This window comes from Phacochoerus africanus, chromosome 4 (genome assembly GCF_016906955.1).
Source record: "Phacochoerus africanus isolate WHEZ1 chromosome 4, ROS_Pafr_v1, whole genome shotgun sequence".
In the NCBI taxonomy this organism is placed as follows: domain Eukaryota; kingdom Metazoa; phylum Chordata; class Mammalia; order Artiodactyla; family Suidae; genus Phacochoerus; species Phacochoerus africanus.
Window position 1 is genome coordinate 71,238,664 of NC_062547.1, and position 20,046 is coordinate 71,258,709.

Below are 20,046 nucleotides of genomic sequence, written 5' to 3' on the forward strand. Positions count from 1 at the left end.
ATGCCATGGTGAGGCAAAGAAAGAAAGAAAAGAAGGAAGGAAGGAAAGAAAGGAAGGGGAAAAGAAAAAAGAAAAGTGGTCTCTAAAGGGAAAGAATCAAGCCCTCCTATGTGAACGTGTCATTGGGTAACCAAATGCTGCAAGGGAAGAATTTCAGCTAATAAAGGAGAACAAAATGCAAGGAGGAGGACATGGCTCTTTTGCAACCCCAAACAAATTAGTTCTCAATGGCTGGTAGCCTCATGAGGAGAGACAAGGAGTGTGAGCCTGGTGGGGAAGGGACCAACGACAGCCACAATCATGCAGCCACAGGGAGCTCCTGCCGTGGCTCAGTGGTTAACAAATCCAACTAGGAACCATGAGGCTGCAGGTTCGATCCCTGGCCTTGTTCAGTGGGTTAAGGATCTGGCGTTGCCGTGAGCTGTGGTGTAGGTTGCAGATGTGGCTTGGATCCCCTGTTGCTGTGGCTCTGGCGTAGGCTGGCGGCTACAGCTCTGATTTGACCCCTAGCCTGGGAACCTCCATATGCTGCGGGAGCGGCCCAAGAAATGGCAAAAAGACAAAAAATAATAATAACAATAATAACAATAATCATGCAGCCACAATCATGCTGCCACAATTATGGCAAAGGAATCAAACACTAGTCTGACCCCACTTCTGGAACCAATTGCTAATTTAAGGGAAGATGAAGGTCAGAGGACCATGCTGGCATGCACCATGAGGATGGGATCTGCACCACCCAGACCGTGGGAAATGCTTCTGGACAAACAGATGGAGTTGTGCAACAGATTTATTATAAAGGAGGGAAGGGATGGAGGGGGAAACCATGAATTAAAAGAGACTGAAAAGACACATCATTTCTTTGTAAATGGGCAAGATTAAGCCACAGCGTCTAGAGATTCAAACTTGCTTGATAAGCTGTTCAGAAATGCTAGGGAGTGATTATTACAAAAGTCACAACGGTGGTTACTTTGCAGAGTAGGAGGCACTGTGATTGGGATGCAGCCTGTTGGAGAGGCTTTTAGGGTAGCTGGTGATGGGCTGTTTGTTGACCTGGGTGGGTGTTATAATGATGTTTTATGTTTGCCTTCTAGCTGAGTTTCTCAAGCTCAGCGCTATTTGACGTTCAAGTCAGATAATTCATGGTTGTAGGGGACCGCCCTGTGCATCATAGGATGTTTAGCAGCACTCCCGGCTCCACCCCCACCCTAGAGGCCAAGAACGGTCCTCCCCTACTCCATCCTGACAATAAACAATGTCTCCAGGGGAGTTCCCGTCGTGGCGCAGTGGTTAATGAATCCGACTAGGAACCATGAGGTTGCAGGTTCCATCCCTGGCCTCGCTCGCTGGATTAAGGATCCCTCGTTGCTGTGAGCTGTGGTGTAGGTCGCAGATGGGGCCCGGATCCTGCATTGCTGTGGCTCTGGCATGGGCTGGCAGCTACAGCTCAGATTTGACCCCTAGCCTGGGAACCTCCTTATGCCGCAAGTGTGGCCCTAAAAAGCAAAAAAAAAAAAAAAAAAAACAAACCCAAAACAAAAAAACCCAATGTCTCCAGATGCTGCCCAATGTTCCCCAAGAGGCAAAATTGCCCCTGGTTGGGAACTGCCCCTCAGTAACTCCTTAAGTTATTCATTTGTTTTATAGGGTTTCTTCGATCTGGCTCTGAGTGTGTGTGCATTTTATTTTATAAAAATTTTTAAAAATTCCAGGAGTTCCTGCTGTGGTGCAACAGGATTGGAGGCATCTCTTCAGCACTGGGATTCAGGTTTGATTCCCAGCTGGAAACAGTGGGTTAAGGATCCAGCGTTGTGGCAGCTGTGGCATAGATCACAATTTCAGCTCGGATCTGATCCCTGGCCCCAGAATTCCATATGCCAAGGAGAGGCCAAAAAAAAAAAAAAATCCAGTGTAGTTTTCATGGGGTAATCTTGACAATTCCACAGTTTTTCTGGAAGAAAAAAAAATGCAATGGAAATAGCCCAGAAATTTTGAAAAAGTGGCATATCAGATATTAAAACATATTCTAAAGCTCCAGTCATTAAAACAGAGTGACACTGGGACAGACAGAAGGAGCTCTGGAATACAGTAATCTTCCTTCAATGTCCCCCCTTTGTCTTTTTAGGGCCGCAACTGTAACATATGGAGGTTCCCAGGCTAGGGGTCAAAACAGAGCTGTAGCTGCTGGCCTACTCCACAGCTACAGCAACCCTGGATGCAAGCCATGTCTGTGACCTATACCACAGCTCTCTGCAAGGCCAGATCCTTAACCCATTGAGCAAGGTCAGGGATCAAACCTGCGTCCAAATGGATGCTAGTCAGATTCATTTCCAGTGAGCCACAATGGGAACTCCCAGTGGGCAGACAAAGTCTAAACTGCTTCAGATGCCCTCTTTTTCCTGTTCCTCCATCCTTCTCCCACCAACACCACAACTTAGTCAGAGTTCGCCATATCTTCCTTTGCACATTTTTTTCTTTTTTTTAAGGCCACACATGTGGCGTGTGGAAGTTCCGTAAGGGTTGAACTGGATCTGCATCTGCAACCTACTCCAAAACTCATGGCAACGTCCCACTGAGCGAGGCCAGGGATTGAACCTGCATCCTCACAGAAGTATGTTGGGTTCTTAAACTGCTCAGCCACAATGGAAATTCCCCTTTGCACCTTTCCTTAAGTGTCAACCCTGCAGATTGCCTTCCTGGACCCTCCAGGTCAGTGATTTGCCCCCTTTTCTCCTCTCATTGATTTCATCTCACCCCTGTCACCACTTAATATAAACCATAAATTGAAAATCTGTCTCCTCTCAGCTCTGAGGCCCCAGATGACAGGGCTTATGTCCCCCTCAAAGACCTGAACAGTGCTGGGCACACAGTAGGTGCTCAATAAATGCTAAATGAATCTGAAAAAGAAAACAATCTGTAGAATCACTTTAGATCATAATATGTTCCAAATGGGTTAAAGAGGTCAATGTAATTTCAAATCATTCTTTCAACAAACATTTATTAAGTACCTACTGTGTGCCCAGGGCACTGGATAAGGCAACGATCAAAACAAACCAGTTTTCTGTCCTTATGGGGAAACAGATGGCAAACAAGATTTTTTTTTTTTGGAAGTGTGGAGTTCTTGGCCAGAGATGGAACCTGTGCCAGAGCAGGGACAATGCTGGATCCTTAACCAGCTAGGCCACCAGGGTGCTCCTAGATTCTCCCCCACCCCCCAGATAGTGAAAAAAGCTATTAGGTTCATAAAACAGAGTCACTGGAAAGATAGTGACAGGAAAATATCCGTGTTAGGCCTTTAGGGGACAGGAATGCACAGGTTGAGCCCCCAAAGGTAGGAGAAGGTGGCCAAATGAACAGGTGCAGGGAAGAACAGTTCAGGAATATGAACAGCATGTGCAAAGTCCCTGCGGTAGGAAAGATCCATGGTCAAGGTATCTCACGCAGACAGACATGAACATCAGTCCTTTCAGCTTCAACCCAAAGGATCTTCCAAATACACAAATCCCACCGAGTAACGCTACTGCTTAGCGTCTTCCCATGGCTCACCGTCCCCTGTGGATCAAATCCAAACCCTTTAACCCTGCGCTGGGCAGCACTTGCAGGCTGGGCTTCCTACTCCTGACCAGTCAGCCCTCAGGGACACCCACTCTAGGTTCCGCCCCTAGCCACGCCCCACACTCTCGGTTCTCGGCCAGCGCGGCCCACCCTGCCTCACCATTGGAGAGCTCAGAGAGCGTCGGATGCTGGTTGGCTAATGTGGCCGTCAGTTAGGGCCAAGGCCTTGATAACCGGTACCCGAGCTTCGAGGGGGCGGGTTCGGGTGCGGGCGCGGCGGGGGCTGCGGCTTCAGGTAAAGCACCAGCTTGCGCGGCGCCGATGGGGGTCCTGGGCGGGGATCAGGGTACGCATGGGATGGGGTTTTGCGCTTCCAGCCCCTCTGCGGGCTCAGCGCGCTGCGAAGGGGCGGACGCCGTGTCCTCTGGCTGGGACCCCTCCCACACTGGGAACCCCAGGTGGGCAGCAAGCAGAGTCGGGGGGTGGTGCTCTGGATTCGGGAGGTCTCCTTCCTCCCGCCCTTCAGGATCGAAGTGGGGGGGCTTGTTCGCCCCCTAGCGCCCCAACCGACTACGGGACCCTTTCCGAGAATCGCTGCCAGACAGCTTGGGGACCTGGGTCCATACCCTAGCGCTGGACCTCAGACTGGGGCGGCGGGGGGGGGGAGAGATTCGGAAACGGTGTGTGGCGGGGGGGACGGACGGCCCCCGGGCCGGCAGACAATGGGTAGCGGATGGAACCGCCCGGCGGCGTTTCCTGTAGGAAACTGCTCTGTCTCTGTGAGGCCGTCCTGAGGGGACAGGGGGGTGAGGGGGCGCTGACCTCAGTAAAACCCCCTCAGTACCTCCTCAGCCTCCATCCCCATCTCAGGGGTCTGAGAGTCCTTCCCCGACATTAATCAGTGCCACCACCCAGAGCCTTAATCTGGGAAGACGCCCCTCCCCAGGACCGGGATACTCACTGCCCGCCGTGTCCCCCACCCCTCAGGTTTCATGATCACAGCTCCGAGTCCCAAAATAGTCCCTGGGGCGGGAGTGGGAGCGTATGGCGTCGACTCTGACGGCCTAATGAGGGGGTCTCAGGCAGAGAATCCGGATCTCGCAGTGACAGCTCGGGCAGGGAGCGGAGGAGAGGGGAGGGCAGTTGCACGCCCCCACTTGAGTGAGGCCGCAGCCGCTGCAGCCGCGGGAGTTTGGGCCTTTTCTTCTCATCAGGGACACACGCAGAGGACAGGCATGAGTGCAGCTGTGAGGGCCGACCCCCTCCTGCTCCCGACCCCTCTCAGGGAGTGGAGAGCTGTTTATAGAAAGCTGTCAAGTGGAATGGCCAATGCAGAAACACTGGCGAAGCTGCCTAGGTTCATATCCTGCTTCTGCCCATGTTTGACCTTGGGTGGGTCACTTAATCTCTGTGTCTCAGTCTCTCCATCTGCACAATGGGGGAAAGAATAATAAGAAAACCTACTTCAAAGAGCTTACCTAGGTGTTTTTGTTTTTGTTTTTTTTGTTTTTTAAGTTAACACCCAACTGGGAGTTCCTGTTGTGGCTCAGCTTGTTAAGAACCCGACCAGTATCCATGAGGATTCAGGTTCCATCACTGGCCTCGCTCAGTGGATTAAAGGATCCAGCGTTGTCACAAGCTGTGGTGTAGGTCACAGATGTGGCTTGGATCCAGTGTTGCTGCAGCTGTGGTGTGGGCCAGCAGCTGAAGCTCCAATTCAACCCCTAGCCTGGGAACTTCCATACACTGCAGGTGCAGCCCTAAAAAAGAAAAAGAAAAAAACGTTAATATCCATAAATTACTTAGAATAGAGGCAAGCTCATAGTAAATGGCAAAAGTATTGTTGTTATTTTTTTACCATTCATTTTTCAAGCCAGCCTCAGGGTCCAGCTGTTCCAGCTGATGTGGGTCTTAGGGATGGCCCACAGCTGTTTGTAGAGTTCTGAGGGTCTCAGATGGGTGTGACTAGGTCACTGGAGGAGGGGGCCGACCTCACAGAGTCATACAGACAGCTGTGTGTGAGGCAGGGCCCAGAATCTTAAGCCCCAGCCCAGGTTTTTTCCATGACCCAGCTCTTCCCTGGCAGTTTCCTGAAAACAAGTCCTGAGAGGCACTGGCTGTCCTCATGCATCCAGTGTGAGGGGACGGGAAACAGCTGCTTTAGGACTGGAAGTTCCCCACTCCACCCCCTCACCCTGCCTAGGAGTGGGGTGGGGTGTTGTCAGTGACCCAGGCTGGACAGAAGTGGCCACTGGGAGGGTTCCCCCAGCAGTGGATCAGAATAACTCAAGTGGGCCATTGGGTGCTCAATTGCCGGTGGCTGTTGGGCCTGCAGGTGGTCACCAGGCATGCAAGAGACCAGAATGGGTGACTGGGAAGGTTGCTAGTGGTTAGCACAGATGGGCAGTAGGTCAGGGAGAATTCAAGTCAGGTCTGGCAAGCACCTGCTGGTGGAGGGCTGGGCAGGCAAGAGTCCCCAGAAGATAAGCTGAGCCCACTCTGAGGGCTTTTCTCATAGGCAATTGACTTAATGGCTTTATGCCTTAGTTTCCTCCATCTGGCAACAGGGGAAACATCCTAAACTTGAGGGATTGTACAGAGTGGGGGTTATATTTAACCAGGCAGGACATAGAGTAAGCACTTGATATATAAGCTGATTTCTCTTCCAAAAGTGTTTTTTTGTTTTTGTTTTTGTTTTTCCCAGTCCTTGACATGCAGAAGTTCCCAGGCTAGGGACCAATGGAACGCAAGCCACAGCAGTGACAATGTGGGATCCTTTACCCACTGAGCCACCAGAGAACTCCCATGAGGGTTTTTCTTCTTCTTTTTTTTTTTTTTTTTTTTGTCTTTTAGGGCTGCACCCACAGCATATGGAGGTTCCAAGGCTAGGGGATTGAATCGGAGCTGCCAGCCTACACCACGGCACAGCAACTCAGAATCTGAGCGAGTCTGAGATCTACACCACAGCTCAAGGCAATGCCGGATCCTTAACCCACTGAGGGAGGCCAGGGGTCAAACCTTTGTCCTCATGAATACTAGTCAGATTCGTTTCTGCTGAGCCACGGCAGGAACTCCCCTGAGAGTTTTTCATGTGGGCTCCTCAAAGCCCCATCTTCCTTACCCTGTGCTTTCTGAATCAGAGTTCTAGACTCAATATTTGTCTTTGTTTCTTGAACATGACCCGATCTCCCTAAGTTTCTTAGAGCCTCTCTCATGTCACCTGAAGAGTCACTCTCCCTTTAGCCCCACACAGAGCTTCAGCTCTGAGAAGCTGAGTGCTTGTGGTTCCACTACAATCTCTTACAAGCCAAGCAAGGGCAGAGCCCTGTGGATCTCCAGTAGAGACATCCCAGGGAGAATGGTATCCATTGATTTGCATCCTTGGTGCATCTGGTTCACGACTCCCCGTCATTCCTAAATGATCTCATAAGTGTTCTCAGTGCAAATTCAGATGTACAGTTATATCTTATTTGAACTCTAAGGAAGAAAATGCAGGAAATTCTGTTTTGTTTTTGTTTTGTTTATTATTATTCTCCTTTAATTTTTAAATTTTTTTTTGTCTTTACCAGGGCTGCACTCAAGGCATATGGAGGTTCTCAGGCTAGGGGTCTAATCGGAGCTGTAGCCACCGGCCTACACCACAGCCACAGCAACGTGGGATCTGAGCCACATCTGTGACCTACACCACAGCTCAAAGCAATGCCAGATCCTTAACCCACTGAGCAAGGCCAAGGATCGAACCCAAAGCCTCATGGTTCCTAGTCAGATTTGTTAACAACTGAACCATGAAGGGAACTCCTGTTTTGTTTTTTAACATGCACAATCTGACCAGATGAGTTTTTAACATTCCCAGGAAGGGCTCTCAGCTCTTGCCTTCCTCTTGAATGTTCCCAATCCACCCCTATGAGCATCGATTCCTAATTTTCCCCAGGGACTGACTGACAGAAAACTCAGCAGGTCTGGAATGCAACTCGCCTGTGCTCCCACCCCCAGCTACTCTTTCCTCTCTTCTTCTTTCAATGCCCTTCCTGCCACCTCTTTCCCAGCAGGCTGAGTGAGGCCCAGCACATGAGGGGCCCACATTCATTCATTCCAAACTTTTTTTTTTTTGCTTTTCAGGGATGCACCTGCGGCATATAGAAGTTCCCAGGCTAGGGGTCCAATCAGAGCTACAGCTGCCAGCCTCAGCCACAGCCACATAGGATGCGAGCCTCATCTGCAACCTGCACCACAGCTCATGGCAATGACGGATCCTTAACCCACTGATCGAGGCCAGGGATCGAAACTGCAACTTCATGGTTACTCTAGTTGGATTCATTTCCGTTGAGCCACAACGGGACTCCTGTTTCCAGTCCACTTGAGGGAGGAGGGAGGAGAAGGCTTGTGGAGGGGGTGGGTGTGTTGGTGGAGAAGTGCTCTTGGGTCTGTTTACTTGCTCAGAGTCCAGACTGACTTGTAGACACACAGCCAGAGGGACAGGTCCCAGCCCCCACCCTCACCCCCTCTGGGGACTTTTTTCAGGGTGTGCCTGGTGGCTACTTCAGGAAACATGGCCAAGTTTGCCCTGAATCAGAACCTGCCTGGTAAGTGTGCAAAATGGGAATCGTGTGTGTACAGATCCACACTTGGTGCCTGGGTGCAGAAACAGCCCTGCAGTTCCCTCCTTGGCACAGTGGCCAGAGGGTCCTTTATAAAGGGGATAATGTTGTGGCCCTGCCTAAAATCTGCCTCTGGTGCCCTATTACAGGCGGAATAAAAAACTCCAACTCTCAGGTGGCCCAGAAGGTTCCCCACAGTCTGACCCAAGCCCACCTCTCCGCTGTTCCTTCCTTCATGCTGCTCTAGACAGCCTCACCTCCAACTCGCTGTTACTCAAGCCCACCCTGCTCATTCCAACCCAGGACCTTTGTATGGGCTGTTTTCTTTTAGCAACGTTCCATCCCCAGCTGGTGCTTCCTCCTCCTCATTTAGGGCTCCACTTATAAGTACCCTTCGCAGGAAATCTGCTCTAACAGTTATTCTCTATTTCATCTTGTAGTTATTATTAATGCCCTAAGCACCGTTTGGAAGGATTGTGTTTATTTATCTGTCTCCCAAAAGAGGGCAGGGATGCTTGTCTTGTTCACTGCTATGTACATAACGCCTAGGAAAGTACTTGATACATAGGACGAGCTCACTCAACGCGTGATTGTACGACTTTTGCGGGTGCAGAGGGGCGTTTAAGCATCAGGTGTGCAATGGCAGGTGTGCATGGTTTGGTGCAGGTGGAGTCCTGCAGTCATGCCATTGGATGGAGTAGGGCTGGGGAGGGAAACACGCTCCGTTTGTCCAGTCTCTCCGGGTCTCCCCCACCTGACTCCACTCCACGCCCCTGTCATGCCCACAGACCTGGGCGGCCCTCGCCTATGCCCCAGTGAGACTGGGGGCGCCCGCAGCCCGAGCTCGCCCTACTCGGTGGAGACGCCCTATGGTTTCCACCTGGACCTGGATTTCCTCAAGTACGTGGAGGAGCTGGAGCGCGGCCCTACAGCCCGCCGAGTCCCGGGCGCCCCACCCGCTCGCCGCCCTCGCGCGCCCCGGGGTGGCCTCGCAGGTGCGCGCAGCCCAGGTGCCTGGACCTCCAGCGAGTCCCTGGCCAGTGACGATGGCGGACCATCGGGCGCACTCTCCCCAGGAGCGCCCTCAGGGCTACAGCTGACACCGCTGTCGCCGCGCGCGCCGGTGCGCAACCCGCGCGTCGAGCACACGCTCCTGGAGACCAGCAGGCGGTTGGAGCTGGCGCAGGCTCACGCGCACGAAGGCGCACCCAGCCTGGCCCGCGCGGTCCCGCGCAGCCCGCGTGGGTCGGGCCACAGCAGCCCCGCCCTCAACCCGGCCCTCGCCTCTCCCGGCCCTGCGCAGCTGCAGCTGGTGCGAGAGCAGATGGCCGCGGCCCTGCGGCGCCTGCGTGAGCTCGAGGACCAGGCGCGCGCGCTGCCCGCGCTGCAGGAGCAGGTGCGCGCGCTGCGCGCCGAGAAAGCGCGGTTGCTGGCTGCGCGCCGGCAGCCCGAGCCCGACGGGGAGGCCGAGGCGCGCCCGGACAAACTTGCTCAGCTCCGGCGACTCACTGAGCGCCTGGCCACCTCTGAGCGCGGCGTTCGCGCCAGGGCCAGCCCCGGTGCTGAAGACCCCGACGGGTCGGCTTCTAGGCGCAGCGAGGGTGCGTTGCAGGTCCTGGACGGGGCGCCCCAGACGCGAGAGGAGGGCACCCAGACAGTGCGGGAGACCCAAGAGGCGGGAGCCCAGGTGGTGTGGGAGACCCAGGAGACCGGCGTGGAGGCAGTTCCGGAGACCCACGAGGCAGAAGCGTGGGTGACCGAGGCTCTGCTGGGGCTGCCCGCGGCCACCGAGCGCGAGCTGGAGCTGCTGCGCGCCAGCCTGGAGCATCAGCGCGAGGTCAGCGAGCTCCTGCGGGGCCGGCTGTGTGAGCTGGAGGAGGCCCGCGAGGCTGCCGAGGAGGCAGAGGCGGCGGCGGCGGCGGCCCGGCCCCAGCCGCACGAGGCTGCCACCCAGACCCCGTGGGCTTGTGCGGAGAAGGCCACGCAGACCGACGTCCCCGTGGAGGTCCATGCCCCGATGCAGGAGAACCCGCCGGGACCCACGGATGGGGATAGGGCCGTGGCGCCCGCGGGTAAGTCCTCGTCCCTCGCTGAGCCCTGACTTGCTGGCGCCCCAGCTTGAACTCAGTACCCTCGTCTGATTTCCGCCAGGCACCCTCAAATCCATTATGAAGAGAAAAGATGGTACACCTGGAGCCCAAACCAGCCCTGGACCCAAGAGCCTGCAGTTTGTTGGGGTCCTCAACGGAGAGTGAGCACCTTCCCCCTCCCCATGGCAGCATCTGCGGGGACGTGGACAGGGGTTTGAATCCCAGCTCTGCCCCTCGCTCACAACGTAGTCTTGGCAAGCCTCAGGGTCCTCATTTGTGAAATGAGGACAGCCACTCCATCAGGACTCCAGAATGAGCCCACAAAGGAGGCTCAGCAGACGCCTCCCACCCTGCCCCCAGGTATGAGAGCTCATCCAGCGAGGGCGACAGCGGCAGCGAGGACGGCGCAACTGAGCCCCAGAGGAGCAGTTCCTCCAGCTCAGGCGATGACAGTGGTGGGGGATCCGACTCTGGGACCCCTGGCCCTCCCAGCGGCGAGGAGGCCCGAGATCCGGAGCCCGAGGCAGAGCCCGAGCCTCAGCCGGTTGCCCAGGGGAGGTGAGCAGAACCAGGGACACGGAATGGGGACAGCTGCTCTCTTTCCCGTCTTCCCAGCTCCCCATCCCGACCCCTCCTTAGCCTCTTCCCTGTCTCTGTCTGCTCGGTAGGTGCGAGCTGAGCCCGCGTTTGAGGGAGGCTTGCGCAGCACTACACCGGCACCTGACCCGGCCCCGCGGAGTCGCCCGCGACGGCGTGAGTGTAGGGAGAGCCCTTCACAGAAGTCGTAGGCCCGCCAGGGAGCTGTTCTGAAGCCCGTCTAGGGAAGCGCATTAGGTTCCCTAGAGCTGGGGGTGGGGGTGGAGTTCCGTCAATTCCCACCAGGGCTCTCCATGGATCCCAGGCTCTCCAAAGTGATCTAATTTCCCAAAAGGGATCTGTCCAAGCCCCAGCCCCACTCCAGGACTCCCCAAAGGCAAGTGCTCACCGTCTTCCTTCTCTCCATATTCTCCCACAGGCTCTTCCTTAGAAGAGCCCGGTACCTACACTAACTGTACTCCCTCCTGAAAGGGGTGCGGCCCCATGGGCCCGTGCCCCCCCATCAGAACCCCTGTCTGGGTTGCCAGCCCTGCTTCCTACAGCCTCCCTACCAACGTGTCTCCCCCCACTTCCCACCCGCCACCATCCTGGCAGGGCGCAGCTCGCCTGGTGGCCCAGGAGTGGTTTCGAGTGTCCAGCCAGCGGCGCTCTCAGTCGGAGCCTGTGGCCCAGGTGCTGGGCGCAGTGGCACGCATGGGACCAGAGCTGCTGGAGCACGTGGTGAACCTGGCAGATGGCAACGGGAACACAGCCCTGCACTACAGCGTGTCCCATGGGAACCTGGCCATTGCGAGCTTGCTGCTAGATACAGGTCAGCATTGAGGAGGGTTGGGGGGGCACCAGCGAACAGGGAGCCACGGAAGGGAGAATCTGGGCAGGTCTTGGCTGGGAGGGCCAGGAGAAGGATGCAGCAAAGGGCTGGCCAAGCAGAGGCTATCGCTGGCCCTTCCTTGTAGGTAATATTACCCATTGTGGATAGATTGACCCCTCCCAGCCCTGAGCTCTGTCCTGGCCCAACTATCACTTTGCAGGGGGAGGGTATTCTGGGCTTTGGGATCAGGTAGACCTAAATTTAGGGGAATGGCTTCATTTTGTGAGCTTTAGTTTTCTCATCTGTGAACCAGGGAATGTCCTGGGGCAATCATGATAATACACATAGACAGTGCCAGGCACGCAGGTAGGTCAGTGGTTCCCATGGCCTTTGTCCCTGAATTTCCAGCCCTGGCACTCACCTTGTTCCAGAGCTCTAATATCCATCCACTGCCTCTCCAGCCACAAGGGGAGGTACTCACTGGTCAGGGCTGTGACTACCTTCCGGGCTGTGGCACAGGCCCGCAGTCCTCCACTACCGGGTCCTGCATTGGCTCCAAGACACACATTTCTATCACCTGCCTCACTGTTTCCCCCTCTGGAGCAGAAATATAGACATCTCAGAGTTCCCATTATGGCTCAGTGGAAACAAATCCAACTAGTATCCACGAGGATGTGGGTTCGATCCCTGGCCATGCTTAGTGGGTTCAGGGATCCCATGTTGCTGTGGGGTAGGCTGGCAGCTAAAGCTTCGATTTGACCCCCAGCCTGAAACTGCTGTATATTACAGGTGCAGCCTGAAAAAGCAAAAAAAAAAAAAAAAAGAAGAGAAATATACACATTCTAGTGTTGCTGAGATGTGTATTGAGGGACTTCCAGGAACCAATGCAGCACCAGGATGGGGGTGGGCCAGCCACAGACAGCTGCTTTCTCCATGCCATGGGACTCAGTGGAGGGGACAGTGGAGAGTAGACAAACTGATGGCTCACCAAGAGCTCTGGGTGTTCTCCTTCAGGGTCGGCCCTTCCAGGCTTCTCACTCTCACTGCAGACTGAGGCAGGTCCCACTGTCCCCATCCCCCAAGCCACCCCCTAAACATACAGATCTGTCCCATCCCTGCAGGTATTGGGGATGGGGGAGTGAGGGGGTGGGGGAAGGCCACAGCTGCTCTGGGTTGAACAGGGAGCTGGGGCTTGGGAGGAGGGGACAATGAATGAAGTCAAAAGATATTTCCTGGGCAGCTCCTGTCTTAAAGGGGGCTGAGGACTGGGGCTGCTGCAGGTGGCGAAACAGTCATTTTGGTTACAAGAGGCCCAAAGCTCCTTGGACCCCTTTATTCCCAGTATGTGAACCCCTCCCTTGGCTCCGACTTTCCAGATCTTGCCATGGGCCTTCTGGTTCTCATATGGGTCAGTCCTTCCACCCCTACCTTCTTGCTGCCATATCGGTCTTGCCCTCCCCTCCTCTAGGACCTGGAGCTCTCGGTGCACCCCCACATAGGGGCTGTTTCCTCTGAGCTCCCAGGAATGAAAGGCCTGGACATGACTGTGTCCTCCTTGCTCTTTATCTCTACCTCCAGATGAATTCCCTTGCTCTCTAGGTCCCACCTTGGAGCCTCTTATTGATCAGACCACTCCCCTCTCCACCCTTTGACTTCTCCCTCTGACCTCACCAGTCTTCATTTCTTGGATAAATGGCCAGTTCCTGGTCAGGTCTTCTCTCCAGCTTAATCCCCACCAACGTCAATCTCCTAATGGATGATCCTTCCCACTTCCTGCCTGGTTTCTCAGTTACTTGACCTGCTCCTTTCCCTGCACCTTGACCTCGGCCCTACTTCAGCCTTACACTTGTAAAGTCACCCCAAGACCTTGATGTCAACATTAACTATGGCCCCTCCATAATCTCACTTCCTAGCACTCTTCTCTGAACTCTCGCCTCCCAACATCTCAGCTCACTGTCTCCTGCTGCCTGACTCCCACAAGCCTTGGGCTTCTTGGGACCATTCCCCATTGCTCCCACCCCATCTCCCTGCTTTGCCTCCTTGCTCATCCTCTGGCTGGTCATTAACTACCCCTTTAAGTACCCTTTCAAACTCCTCCCCGTGCCCCCCACCTCACCTCACCCTACTTGCCAGGCAGGCTCCAGTTTGGTACACAGTAGACCTTCAAGTGTTTGTTGAGTGAATGAATGAATGCGCTTTCATAATTATCAAGTAAACAAAATAACTTCGAATAGGGGTGAGGACCATGACAAAAACAAGGGAGGGAATCAAGAAAACAGGGTGACCCATGGAGTTTCCTAGTGGCTCAGTGTGTTAAGGATTTGGCAGTTGTTACTGCTGTGGCTGGAGCTTGATCCCTGGCCCAGGAACTTCCACATGCTATGGGGGCAGCCAAAAAAACCAAGATCAAAAACCAAAGTGATCCTTTAGCTTAGGAAGGGCCCAGGGAAAGGACAAGGGGAGGGAGGGGGGAGATAGGTTGGTTCCCTTCTTAGCTGTGGAGACCCCACTTCATACCCCAAGCCCTCCATGGGGGTCATAGAAGCTTGTGGAAAGAATGGACACTTAGACAGCAGGCCACACAACACATCCTTAACTCTTGACTTAACCCTTTTACTCCTCCAGCTCATTGTCTCAAATCCCATCACTAGGGCACCCACTCCATGAGCATGGTCCACTCCTTTTCCCAAACTTCTCCACTCCATTATCTCCCCAAACCGTCCCCAGCCTTGTGGAGCTTTCAGAATGGCAGGGTAAACAAGCATTCAACATATTTGTGAATGAGGTCTGAACAGAGGTAGGGACTTTGCTGTAAGGGAGAGGGCCAGGATGGTAACAGAACTGACCCCAGAGGAAACAGAGCTGATGTCTGCATTCAGTCCTGAAGGAAGGGCAGCAGTAACCAGGCTCTTAGATTCCTAGGGCTGCTATAACTAAGCACAAGCTACCACAGTGCAGGTGGTCTAAAAAACAGAAATTCATTTCTTTGTAGTTTAGGAGGCTGTTAAGTCCAAAATCAAGGTGTTGCCAGGGCTGGTTCCTTCTTGGGAGCTCAGTGAATCTGTTCCATGCCTTTCTCCAAATATCTAGCGATTGCCAGCAATCTTTAGCATTTTGTGGCTTATGGTAGCTTGTCCTCTCTGCCTTTAGCGTATGTTTCTTCTGAGGATACCAGTCCTACGGGATTAGGGCCTACAGTAAGGACCTCACTATGGTTTGCAAGGACTCTTATTTCCAATTTAGGCCACATTCACAGGTTCTGGGTGTTAGGAACTCAGCATGTCTTTTTTCTGGGGAGGGGGGACAGACACAATTTAATCTGTAACATAGGCTTAGAGGATAAAGAAGGGAGAACTCCAGGCGAAGGATCAGAAGTTAGGCAACAGGAGTTCCCGTCGTGGTGCAGTGGTTAACGAATCCGACTAGAAACCATGAGGTTGCGGGTTCAGTCCCTGCCCTTGCTCAGTGGGTTAATGATCCGGCGTTGCCGTGAGCTGTGGTGTAGGTTGCAGACGCGGCTCAGATCCCGCATTGCTGTGGCTCTGGCGTAGGCAGGTGGCTACAGCTCTGATTCGACCCCTAGCCTGGGAATCTCCATATGCCGCGGGAGCGGCCCAAGAAATAGCAACAACAACAATAACAACAACAGACAAAAAAAAAAAAAGTTAGGCAACAGAGCCTCAGTCTGTGGTGGATGTATTTCAGGTGCAAAGGAAGTTGTTTTTTTTTTTTTTTTCTTTTTAGGCCCACACCCCTGGCATATGGAAGTTCCCAGGCTAGAGGTAGAAATGGAGCTACAGCTTCTGGCCTATGCTACAGCCCAACCCTGGATTGGTGCTGTGTGTCTTTGACCTACATCACAGCTCATGGCAATGCCAGATCCTTAACCCACTGAGTGAGGTCAGGGATCAAACCTGTGTCCTCATGGATACTAGTTGGGTTCATTACTGCTGAGCCACAGCAGGAACTCTGAAGGTTTTTCTTTGCAGGGGTCGGGGAGCAAACCCATGGCACATGGAGGTTCCCAGGCTAGGGGTTGAATTGGAGCTGTAGCTGCTGGCCTACACCATAGCCACAGCAATGCCAGATCTGAGGTGCATCTGCAACCTACACCACAGCTCACAGCAACACCAGATCCTTAACCCACTAAGTGAGGCTGGGGATAGAACTTGTGTCCTCATGGATGCTAGTCAGATCCGTTTCTGCTGAGCCATGATGGGAACTCCACTGGAGGTTTATTTTTAAATGGCCATACCCGTGACATAGGGAAGTTCCCAGGTCAGGAACTGAATCCAAACCACAGATAGAATGCACGCCTTCACAGCAATCCAAGCTGTTGCCGTAGTTGGATTCTTAACCCATTGTGCCACAGCAGAAACTCCCAAAGGAGGGTTTTAAATAGATGGTGGGACCAAACTTCTTTTACTGCTTCTGGCTGTTGCATGGAAACTGGAGTGGACTTGGACACCAGGGGAACCCAGCTGGCAGTTCTATGGGGGTGGGGGAGCAACAATGGTGGCTTGCTAGCTGTGAAAATAGAAACATCTATTTACCTAGCAGCTACTAGGTGCCAGGTATTGCTTTAGCTACTGGGGGGATACAGCAGTGAATAGAACCAAGCCCCCAAACCAGTTTGAAATATGGAGGTGAGTTAACTCTTCAGGAACACAAGGTTTGAGCAGACCCTTGAATGTAGGTATGAGCCACGTGACTCTTGGGCAGAGGCTTGTAGGCAGTGGAACAATAAATTCATGACCCAGGAGTTCCCGTCGTGGCGCAGTGGTTAACGAATCCGACTAGGAACCAGGAGGTTGCGGGTTCGGTCCCTGCCCTTGCTCAGTGGGTTAACGATCCGGCGTTGCCGTGAGCTGTGGTGTAGGTTGCAGACGCGGCTCGGATCCCGCATTGCTGTGGCTCTGGCGTAGGCTGGTGGCTACGGCTCCGCTTAGACCCCTAGCCTGGGAACATCCATATGCCGCGGAAGCGGACCAAGAAATAGCAAAAAAAAAATAATAAAAAATAAATTCATGACCCAGTGACCACCCTGGCTAAGTAGATGACACACCTGAGGTTTGGTGGGAGGTGAGGATAGGTTGGGCTGGGGGTGTCTGCTTCTTGGTTGACTGTCACCCCCTTTCTCTCCCCCAGGGGTCTGCAAGATTGACCACCAGAATCGAGCTGGCTACTCGGCCGTCATGCTGGCTGCACTCACCTCTGTGGGCAGAGAGGAGGACATGGCTGTGGTCCAGAGACTCTTCCGCATGGGCAATGTCAACGCCAAGGCCAGCCAGGTGTGTAGACACCTCATCCCTTGCTCTGAACCCAGGGGTCATGTCCATTTCTGGAGCCAAAATGTCTGTGACCAGAGCCCAAACCAGCACTGTCCCCTTTTCCACTCCAGACCGGACAGACAGCCCTCATGCTGGCCATCAGCCACGGCCGCCAGGACATGGTAGCAGCCCTGCTAGCGTGTGGGGCAGACGTCAATGCACAGGATGCTGATGGGGCCACGGCACTGATGTGTGCCAGTGAGTATGGGCGCCTGGACACTGTCCGGATGCTGCTGGCCCAGCCAGGCTGTGATCCTGCTCTCCTGGACAATGTGAGCCACCATGGGGTTGGTTTGGGAATAGTGGGATAGCCATGCCTCTAGGTTCAGGGACCAGACTATTCCTCTCATCCCTCAGGAGGGCACCAGTGCCCTGGCCATTGCCCTGGAGGCAGAACAGGATGAGGTGGCTGCTCTGCTGCATGCCCATCTGAGCTCAGGCCAGCCCAGTCCACTGGTGAGTATAGTCCCCAGTCCCAACTAAGTTTCCAGGCCGTACAGCTCAAGGATACCAAGTGTGCCCCATGACGGTGGCTTTTCTTCCCACAACCCCATGGGGAACACAGGGGTGGGTAATCTGGGTCTGAGTTCCATGTGGCTGGGATTTGATGTTCAACCTGCAGAACACCCAAGGGTAGGTACACCTTCACTTCAAAGGTCATCAGTCTGAGGCTCTAGAGGTGACATGACCCAAGGTCAGTGTAGAGCCGTTAGATCTAGCTCAGACTGTCCTGTCAGAGGACTCCTGTTACTGCGCCAAGGATGGTCATAGCAAAGGTATAAAGGATCTTTCAGGAGTTCCCATGAAGTCTCAGCAACCCAACTAGTACCCGTGAGGACACAGGTTAGATCCCTGGCCTTGCTCAGTGGGTTAGGGATCCAGCACTGCTGTGAGCTGTAGTGTAGGTCATAGATACAGATCTGGTGTTTCTGGGCTGTGGTGTAGGCCGGCAGCTGCAGCTCCGAATCGCCCCCCTAGCCTGGAAACTCCCATATGCTATGGGTGTGGCCCTAAAAGAAAAGACAGAAGAATAAGGGATCCTCTGGAGTTAGGTATGGCAGAGGAGGAAGATGCAGACTCAGCTGCAAGTCAGAGCTTCAGCGTTGGAGACAATGGGTTTGCCAGAAAGCAGGCAGGAAGGGCTGGTCTGGGAGCAAAGTGCTCTGTCCCCAAGGGGAGAAGCTTATATTCAAAAAGCAAGTGCCAGGATCTTCTCAGCACCTTCATAATTAAAATTCATCCAGTCAGCCTACCCATCCTGCACTCTCCTGTAGAGATGTGGGGAAAGAGCCATGGAGGTCAAGTGCCTCTTACAGGTCAGAGATGGGATTCAAACTCAGGCAGCCTAGTTCTGCCATAAAAGGTGGGATTCCTGCTTAGGCAGGATCAGTGTAGAGAGGCAAGATCTCCATTAGACTAAGCATCCCTGAATCTAACGGAACTGAAAGCCACAATGAAATGACAACTCCCACCCACCTCTCTCTCACCAGTTGCCCCCTGACTCCCCCATGGCCATGCCTGGTGAAGAAGGAGGTAGCGACACTGGAGAAGACCCCCTGACTCACTGACTGGTCTGACACACTGGACCTGGGACTGGGAGAAAAGATCTTTCCCTCTCCCACCTCAGCCTCTAGGCCCAGCAGGGGGCAGGGTCCACCTGAAGGGGCTCACTTTGAACTCTCCAGAGTGAGATGGGAGCTGAGGAGTGACAGAGCCCCTAGCCCACCCACTCCTCCAGCCTTCTTCCCTAATAAAACATTCCTAATGCAGTTTGTCTTGTTTTGGAGATACAGACACATGGTTCTCCCTCCTCAAAAGACAACGCCTTGTCAGGGAAGACACCCCCCCTTCCAGAGTGCAGTGGGCCAGTGACCACTTCTGGGACCCACAAGAGTTTTATATGCCCAGTGACAACCCAGATAAAACCCCAAATTTACATACAATATAAACACTTTATTAACGGCAGATCATGATGGGCCAAATGGTCGATCCAGATATCCAGGACCCTGTAAACAAAGTCCGTGTGAGATGCTGACAGCAACCCCCCCTCCCCCGCCCCAAATCTCAGCTGACCCTTTTTACACACCCCACCACCAAGAGGCCCTCATCCATGGGCTTGGCCAAACCTCCCTCCCACCAGACAATGTTCTACCAGGGACCTGCTGCTTCCCACCTGCACTCACCAGCCACAACTTCAGCGCAGCCTCCGAGCCTCTCGCTCTGACTCCAAAAGGGTGAGCACATCACCCTCACGAACAGGGCCTTTTACGTTTCGGATGATGGAACGACTCGTATCGTCCATGAATTCTACCCGCACCTACAGGGCACGGGGAGACCAGAAGTCAGGGTTGGCCGCGAATAAGCACTGTGGGATAAGCAGCCGATTTGGATTCAGAAAACGTGTCTGCCTAGAGACTCTTAAAAAGGAGACTGGGTCTTGGAAGCATGGACCGGCCAGAAGAGAAACCGAGACGTGGAATGAATAGCTCTCAAGAGCCAGAAACAACCAAGAGGAACAACTAACGTTCTTGGACCGCGGATGGGAACGCAAGCATTAGGAAATGGAGCCACAGTGGTAGTTGGGATAGACTGAACCAGTACGTCAGGGCCCTAGGAATGAGATCGACTGAGCCCAGATCCAATAAACAGGGTGAAGACTCGGAGCCTCTGTGAGCCATGGGGAAAAGGGTACGTACCGGTTCTCAAATACCAGGGAACAGAACCTGGGGCACAGGAGTAACCATCCGAGGCTCAGATTCCAGCCCCCCACCCCACCCCACCCCCGCCCTGCCGTCTCCCCCGCTCACCTGCGTGCACTGTCCCTGCGAACCTGTCCTGCCCAGAACCTTGGTAACCTGCGGAGAGGCTGGGATCAGATCTGGCCCACCCAGTTCCCCTACTCCCTTACCCAGGCCCCCAAATCCGTGCACCGCCTCACCCTGGCGAGCTTGATGGGCTGCACACGGCTCGTGTCCATGATGGCGGCGCGGCGGTGGTCTGGCGGAGAGGAGTCACGTGCCTCGGGGAGAACTTTTATAGGACGTCATGGCCCCGCCCACTCTCGC

The 20,046-nt window shown here is 54.0% G+C and overlaps 2 protein-coding genes across 2 annotated transcripts; one reads left to right on the plus strand and one right to left on the minus strand.

The window, feature by feature from the left end:
* Positions 1–3,802: 3,802 nt before the first annotated feature.
* On the plus strand, positions 3,803–18,750 carry KANK3 (KN motif and ankyrin repeat domains 3). Its single transcript, XM_047777206.1, has 11 exons — positions 3,803–3,850; positions 8,077–8,138; positions 8,942–10,225; positions 10,305–10,404; positions 10,604–10,801; positions 10,912–10,996; positions 11,435–11,651; positions 16,800–16,942; positions 17,053–17,253; positions 17,339–17,437; positions 18,472–18,750. Exons 2-11 carry the CDS (start codon positions 8,105–8,107, stop codon positions 18,547–18,549), a joined length of 2,439 nt encoding a protein of 812 aa, XP_047633162.1. The 5' UTR covers positions 3,803–3,850; positions 8,077–8,104; the 3' UTR covers positions 18,550–18,750.
* Positions 18,751–18,913: 163 nt separating this feature from the next.
* On the minus strand, positions 18,914–20,011 carry RPS28 (ribosomal protein S28). The gene is made up of 4 exons (XM_047777282.1): positions 19,920–20,011; positions 19,789–19,836; positions 19,165–19,298; positions 18,914–18,987 (listed from the first exon to the last, which is right to left on the minus strand). The coding sequence occupies exons 1-3, from the start codon at positions 19,956–19,958 to the stop codon at positions 19,176–19,178; spliced, it is 210 nt and encodes a 69-aa protein (XP_047633238.1). The 5' UTR covers positions 19,959–20,011; the 3' UTR covers positions 18,914–18,987; positions 19,165–19,175.
* Between the last annotated feature and the right edge of the window lie 35 nt (positions 20,012–20,046).